The sequence below is a fragment of the Ipomoea triloba genome, chromosome 8 (assembly GCF_003576645.1).
Source record: "Ipomoea triloba cultivar NCNSP0323 chromosome 8, ASM357664v1".
Lineage (NCBI taxonomy): Eukaryota > Viridiplantae > Streptophyta > Magnoliopsida > Solanales > Convolvulaceae > Ipomoea > Ipomoea triloba.
Genome location: NC_044923.1, coordinates 8567526 through 8575512, shown reverse-complemented (window position 1 = coordinate 8575512; position 7987 = coordinate 8567526). Strand labels below are relative to the sequence as shown.

The 7987-nt window shown below is 35.6% G+C and overlaps 1 protein-coding gene across 1 annotated transcript; it reads left to right on the top strand.

The window, feature by feature from the left end:
• The first annotated feature begins 1798 nt into the window (after positions 1-1798).
• LOC116026563 (deoxyribodipyrimidine photo-lyase) lies at positions 1799-6310 on the top strand. Its single transcript, XM_031267885.1, has 9 exons — positions 1799-2260; positions 2831-3174; positions 3252-3492; positions 4023-4180; positions 4333-4369; positions 4483-4541; positions 5285-5366; positions 5450-5521; positions 6033-6310. Exons 1-9 carry the CDS (start codon positions 1949-1951, stop codon positions 6180-6182), a joined length of 1455 nt encoding a protein of 484 aa, XP_031123745.1. The 5' UTR covers positions 1799-1948; the 3' UTR covers positions 6183-6310.
• Positions 6311-7987: the final 1677 nt, after the last annotated feature.

Below are 7987 nucleotides of genomic sequence, written 5' to 3'. Positions count from 1 at the left end.
AATTACTAATGGTAATAATTCAGTATATATATTTCTCTGCAATGCAATCTATACTATTAATAAAAACAATATCCTCAGTTTTAACTTCCCGCCTAAAACAGACCTATAATATTATGGTATGGTTTGCGTAATATTGTAAAAAATATTAAAATTTGGCATAATTCAACCCGCAAGGCCAACCAATTTTCTAAAATTTGGCATAATTCAACCCGCAAGGCCAACCAATTTTCTGAACGACATTCGTGCATGCAGGTGTCGGCGCATGAGTCAAGCCTTTTTAAGTTCATTTTGGGATTTCATTTGCACCCCCCTGCGCGCGAGAGAGAGCTTCTATGTTATACAATTCAATAAGCCTTAGAAAAATCTTGTATAAGTAGTGGTGCAAACCACTTCTCAAACCAATGTGGGACAAAAGTTACTTGAAATGTTTTTCTCTATATTTTTCTAACTCAAATGGGTCAACTTTGAGAACCAATTTCTCATTTACCCATTATCAGTTTTGAGCGTACAATATATCAATCTTTTCGTATAACTACGAAGAACACGAATCCACTTTGACCCGACCCAAATCGAAAGTAGACCCCACATATATTTGTACCACAATATTGCCAGTAAAATGCCATTTTATGCTAATTTTTTTCCAACAGTTATTTGTCCAGAGAATATCAACGTGTTGAAGGAAGAAGATGATATATAGTGAAGGGCAATATCATCTTCACTATATATCATCTTCTTCCACCAACACAACGCGGTCAACCAACAATTACTCAACTGATTATCCCATTACTCCAATGTAAATTTTTCTCTAATATAGTTATACTTACTGAATATCAAAATATAAGTGTACCTCAAGATCTTGCAATAACTAACCGACAAGTAATTAAATTAATGAATATAATGCAATAATGTAAATTATCTACCTATTGCATTTATACACTTATTTTAGAACACTGAATTTTTGTGATATTTGTTGCATGTAAGGAAGACTCATACTATAATTGCATTTATACACTTATTCATACTCATATTCGATGTTATAATTTATATAATTGTATATCGATTCAAATATTTCTTAAAATATTATAACAAATTCATTCCGTGCAACGCACGGGTGAAAATACTAGTAAATATAATATGTTTTATCAAACCTTCATTTAGAAGAATCTTAACAAAAGAAGTTCCTTTTATAAGAAGAATAAGAAAAAGATTCTTTACTAGAAGAAGATCGTATGTGAATATCTTCTTATGTCCCAATCCTTTTGAAAACCTATTTTGATATCACATACATTACGATGAAAATCTTCTCCAATCATAATCTTTTCGGATAGTATATTTTACATGCCTTAAAACGGTGATCAATTATTTTCTTGTTTGTACTGAGTTTCAGATTCTTTATATAAGACCTAAATTCCTAATACGGAAGTTATTGAAATGTTTTTAGAGTTACAAATAAGAGGTTGGGAAGTGAAAAATAATAATGTTACAAAATTGATTTTAATATAAGAAAGAGAATAACATGTGAAATTTCTACTTTAACCTCTCTAATAGTAGAGAGTTTTTAAATTTTTCATCAAGTTGAGACGAAAATCTAACATCGTGGACTAAACTCATCATTTCACTCAAAATTGAAGAGTTAAAAATAAATAAGATCATAATTGAAATACTGAATCAGAATTTGAGTATGCTCAATGAAATGTAATAAATTTTTCCTTTTAAATCGAAGTCCATTTATTAATGACATCGAACGACCAAAGTTACGAACTACAGTGCTCCACGTGTCTCATTCAAAAACCACAACAGTTAAACAGTTTCCTTTCCCTCCATCTGCTTTCCCTTCATTAACCTACGCGCCCATGGCTGACGTTAGCCTTTCGCCTCTAATTGCCTGACGCCCATTTCTTCCCGGCATACGACATACTACTGCCACTCTGCCAGCCCCAAATTTTGGATGGCTTCTTCAATCCAAGCTGTCGGGTCGGGTCGTTTCCGGGTTTTAAAGCCGGCGGCCGGAGCTCCGTCGGCGGTGACCGGTCCCGTGGTGTACTGGATGTTCAGAGACCAGCGGGTGAGAGACAACTGGGCGTTGATCCACGCCGTTGATCAGGCCAACAAGGCCAATGTTCCTGTAGCCGTTGCTTTCAATCTGTTCGATCAGTTCTTAGGCGCCAAAGCGCGACAGTTAGGGTTTATGCTCCGAGGCCTTGAGAAACTCGCCCACTATCTCCAAGACTCTCTCTCCGTCCCCTTTTTCCTGTTTCAGGCAAATTTTCTTTCTCTCTAAGCCTATTCATCGTTATTTATGTTGTTAATTTATTGGTAGCTATGGAGTTTGTCTCATATAGGCATTAGCAAATTGTTTATATGAGTACGTGAATAGAAGGAAAGCGGATTGGTCAGACCCATTGTATAGGGATAGATACTTATAAATACATTGGTTGTTAACTCGAGCCAGTCGAACTTGTTAATTTTATTATTATATTTATATATATTTAAATTTATTTATTTATATAAGTAAGAGAAGTAAGTAATATATATAATATATATAATATAATATATGACATACACCACACACGAATTAATTTTTTGTTTTTATAAGTCGCCGCCTAGAACTGTCTAGGCGTCGCCTAGACTCTAGGCGCTAGTCTACCGCCCGACTAGCGCCTAGTGCCTACTACAACCATAGTTGTATTATAAGTGATTTTATAATACATTGCCGAACTAGGCAAATCTTGTCTTACTTACTATCTGTCATTATTATTGTTCTTGTTCTTGTTCTTGTTAATCTCAGCAGTAGTTTATTGCTTTCTGGTTTGGGTTTATTCTTAAGCAGGGAGAGGCAATAGACACAATTCCGAATTTTCTGAGAGAATGTGGTGCTTCCCTTTTGGTAATAGACTTCTCACCATTAAGAGAAGTAAGGAGGTGGAAAGAAAGGATCTGTGAGAGAGTGGGGGACTCTGTGACAGTACATGAGGTTGATGCCCACAATGTGGTGCCAGTTTGGGTGGCATCTAACAAATTGGAGTATGGTGCTAGGACTATAAGAGCTAAAATAACTAAGCTTCTACCAGAATATCTTGTGGAATTCCCAATTATAGGGCCTCCCAAGAACAAATGGGCTGTTAATCCGAAGCATTCGGTAGATTGGGGGCAGCTTATTGCAGATGTTGTAAGGTGAGATACACAGTCTGGTTAGTAATTCAAGTGTACTTTATGGTGGCGGGTTGCTGTAAATCTGAATCTTGGATCAGGAAAGGAGCAGAAGTTCCTGAACTCGAATGGTGCGAGCCAGGTGAAGATGCGGCTATGGAGGTACTGATGGGAAGTAAGAATGGATTTCTGACAACCCGGCTGAAGAGTTATGCCACTGATAGGAATAACCCTTTGAAACCCAAAGCACTTTCTGGTCTCTCCCCTTATTTACATTTTGGACAGATATCAGCACAAAGATGTTGCTTGCAGGCTCGACAAATTCAGAAAAGTCATCCCAAGGTTTGATCTAAGTAGATATTAATAGATGTTATATGCTGAAATTGTAATCATGTTTCTTGTTCATGGTACATGTGAATTGTTAGGATCAATCCTTGATCCCCCTCTCAGCACCTAGCAGTCTTAATTGCACAGTTCTCGAACCCGTGACCTGACTCTTATACCACTTGTTAGGATCAAGCACTTACTGCCCAAAAGTTATAGCTAGTAGCGAAGACCCAACTTTATTTCCTTATAGACCGTCGTGCCATTACATTTTTTGAGAGGTAAGGTGCTGGGCTTGGCTTTTCACTGGCCTCCGCCCAACAATCCACTAGCCACCAATTGACGGACTTAGCCCTTTACCAGCCTCCGTCCAACATGGATTAACTCTATAGACTTTACTAAACTCCTGCTTTTGCAAATCTTGGACATATTGGGCTTGTGTATTCTTCAGATGCTTTACATTTCTTTTCATTTTCCCCTGATAAATGTCCATTGTGAATATATCTGAATGATGGTTATTTGAGGTTAACTCTGATCTGTTGATGAAGGCAGTTGAAACATTTCTGGAGGAACTGATCGTGCGAAGGGAACTTGCTGATAACTTCTGCTATTATCAGCCTCAATATGATTCATTACAGGGTGCGTGGGAATGGGCGCGTAAAACCTTGATGGAGCATTCAAACGATAAGCGGGAACATATATACACGTGAGTTGAAATGCTAAACATTGTTGCTCTATAAACTAAGGAACCTGAACTCCTGAAGTTATTTTGTTTGGAATTCATACCAAACACACTTTACCTATAATTCATTGTTTCTGTCCTGAAAGTCTTTAACTAATTATTTATTATCTTTACAGTCGAGAGCAATTGGAGAAGGCACAAACTGCAGACCCTGTAAGTTCATAGGCTCTGCACTCAGTTCTGTATATAGTATGCTATACATATTTAGATTTGTATGAAGTTAGTGTTATCTACTTGATATATATGCTATTGATGTGGAGTTTCAGCTTTGGAATGCCTCTCAGTTAGAGATGGTTCATTATGGGAAAATGCATGGCTTTATGAGGCAAGTAACTTCTACTTAAATCATTTGGCTATTTTGTTGCTTGTGGAGTAAACAGATACTTGCTCGATTAGTCAATTACCATGATTGCAGTAGCCGCTAGGCGCTAGTCGGGCGGTAGATTAGCGCCTAGCGCCTAAGCGGTCTAGGCGGTATCTAGGCGGCGACCTATAAAAATAAAAAATTAATTCATGTGTGTGAGTGTATGTCATATAATATATTATTTATATTATATATATATCTCTTACTTCTCTTACTTATATAAATAAATAAATTTAAATATATATAAATATAATAATAAAATTAACAAGACCGACTCGCTCGAGTTAACTCGGCTAACTCTGTCGAGTTGGGCGAGTTAACTCAGCCCAATTGGCCGAGTTAGGCGCTAGGCGGCCTCCTAGACAGCCAGCTAGGCAGCAGTTCACCTCGATCTAGGAGCGCCTAGCGCCTAGGCACTCTTGTATTTAATGATATTTAAACAATTTTGTTGACATAGGACCAAAAATGGTCATGTCACAATAATACTAAGACCAAAGGGGATGTTCTGAAAATAAAGAACTATTGCCACCTATAAATCTAAGACAAAATTTTGAGTACTACCGACTGAAGCACAAAAGTGTAAACGAGTGTCACTTAACCACAAGGTCTTTGGCTTTCCTTTTTTGTTTAATAATCCTAAAAAAGTGGAATGATATTACATATTTACAAGATGAAAAATGAAAGGAGTTTGATGGTTTGTGCAGAATGTATTGGGCAAAAAAGATCCTGGAATGGACAAGTGGGCCGGAAGAGGCTCTAGCAACAGCAATATATTTGAACGACAAGGTAATTATCCAGCACACATTATTGCTTCTTGTTCTGATGAAAGAAAAAAAATCTGAATTATAATTTGGGGATTTCACCTGCAGTATGAAATAGATGGAAGGGATCCAAATGGTTATGTGGGGTGCATGTGGTCAATTTGTGGCGTACACGACCAGGTTTGACATTACTACCTTATTATAACTCCACAAAAATATAATATTTCACTAAATAGTAAATATACACAACCAATCTTGTATTAGAGTAACCCCAACCAAAATGATTAAGGATACAAACTTGTAATTATATTATAAGGTCATGAGTTCAAATCTTAGCCCTCTTGATTTGAGCTGATTAGCTATGTGCAACCTAGATTGGTTTACCTTCTTATGGTCCGAGCTGACCAACTAGGTTGATTACTTTCTTATGGTCCTTTGCCGACTAGGTCAAAAGTCTTGGTGTACTTAGTGCATACCCTCGGATAGTAGTGTACTATCGACTCTATTACAGTGTAGTATATGTTCAATATACTTTCTCAATCAGTTGTAGAATAAAGAGCCAATACCCACCACCGAAGTTCGATCCTGAGGTGCCAATTGAACACGAGATGCTTGGCGCATCATCATTGATTTGATACCATATCTTTGCTCTACATTGATACACTTTGGTTTGGTTTGGTTTACCATTTAGGGTTGGCGAGAGCGACCGGTTTTTGGGAAAATTCGGTATATGAACTACGCAGGTTGCAAGAGGAAATTCGATGTTGATGGATACATTGCATATGTTAAGAGGTTAGTAGGGGGGACAAAGAAACGAAAAGCGGAAGCCATTGCTGAATGATCAACAAACTCCACACCTACCTGTATTTCAAACTGTTTTTGCTTTTAAGCATTAATGTAATATTTATTATTAAAACTAGTTTTAAGCAATTTTTTTGGTTCCTATAGATAAGAAATATAATTCAAAAAGACCTCTGAATAATAAAGATATAACTCTAGAAGATTTAGGAGATAATTGAGTCCAAATTCATTTCGACTTCAAGTGATTGTCTTTTATGACAAAAATAAAGACGCATAAAAATTCAACAAAGAAAAAATACAATTCAAAATTTAATTTAAAAGTGATATTATTATATTACTCTGTATTACTTATATTTTTTCGTATCACTTTGTGCTTTAACTTCAATAATCTGAAGCATATACCGCTTCCACATAATATCAGCATTCAACACTTTCATGTTGTTGAGGGCACTACAACATATTTAAAAATTAATTAAAAATGAAATAATAACATTATAATATGCAATATTTACCATTATAAGAAGAAGAAGATACTAATAATAATATATATGGATAAGGGTCAAATAGACCCTTGAACTATTACATTTTTAGGATTCCTATGTTTTTACCATTCCTCTATTTATTATGGGAGTTGGGAGTTGCTTTCAGAAGATTTAGCATTGGAATGAAATTTTCCTTCTCGAAATGCTTTCTCTCTCTCTCTCTCTTATTCTCTCCCTAAAAATCTTCTCATCTTCATCCTCAGAACCCAATTTTTTATTCTTTCACGCTCAAAACTGCTATAGAAGAAGACAATTTTTTTAAAAAAAATAAAAAATAATCGCTATCATGGCAACTCAACCGTCTTCTTCCCGTCTAAAAAAAAAAAAACAATGCTGCCATGGCAGCTTGGTTGGCTACCAAGCTGCTATGGCAGCCAATAATTAAAAAAATTATTTAATTATTTAAATATATTAACATAAACAATTAGGATATATGTGGATGTCAAGTAAGTTAATTTTAACCGGTTACCTGATGATAACCTGTAAAAAGGTTTAATTACATTTTTTTTTTCAAATTCAAGTGTCTTATTGAAGCTTTTTTGTAGTTAAGGTGGCTAACTAATTGCATTTTCATCAGTAGTTCAAGGGTCTATCTGACCCTTATCATTGATGTATATAAATAATCTACACTTTGTCAAAGATTTAGAGATAAGTTGTAGTTAGTTATGTAGCCATCCAATCTGCATGTGAATTAGCTTTCCTCTAAATATGTTAAATAGAGTAAGGTTGATCTCGTTTGATTAAACACTTGATAGCCTCTTGAAGGTGAGAATTGAGCCCTCTTTCTTGATCTCTTCTACAAACTCTTTGGATTTTCATTAAAAAAAAAAAAAAAAAAAAAGTCAACCATCACATGCCTTTAATTGATTTTGGAAGAAATTGATACTTTTGCAAAGTGGATAGATTTTTTAGGTGATGGTAAAATTAGTGGAGCAAATGATATGATGATTTTGCAGGGATTGGAATTCGAGAAGATAATGTATTAAAGCGACAAGGTAATCCAATTGAAGCAATAATTAATAGCATGTTCACTATGTTTTTTTCTTGTACTTGTGATACGGAGTATTTAAATGGTCGAGCTACTATGACACCAACATTGGATTTAGTTAATGATAATGACTATATTAGGAGTTTAAATTCAACAAATGTTAGAACATATTTTAGTTCTGACACTGTTTGTCAGTATGAATTGAGTAAGATGTATTGTCTGCGTTGCACATGGGTTGAGATGCTCAGGTATTCTGAACTATTCTTAATTTGGCCCTGGTTCTCCAATTAGTTGTACAATGCCATGAGATTGGTG

Excerpts from the sequence above, each read along its gene's own strand:
- LOC116026563 (XM_031267885.1), top strand. The coding sequence starts at position 1,949 with ATGGCTTCTTCAATCCAAGCTGTCGGGTCGGGTCGTTTCCGGGTTTTA. Across the intron at positions 4,542-5,284 it reads AAAATGCATGGCTTTATGAG|AATGTATTGGGCAAAAAAGA; the intron begins GCAAGTAACTTC and ends TGGTTTGTGCAG. Across the intron at positions 5,522-6,032 it reads TTTGTGGCGTACACGACCAG|GGTTGGCGAGAGCGACCGGT; the intron begins GTTTGACATTAC and ends TTTACCATTTAG.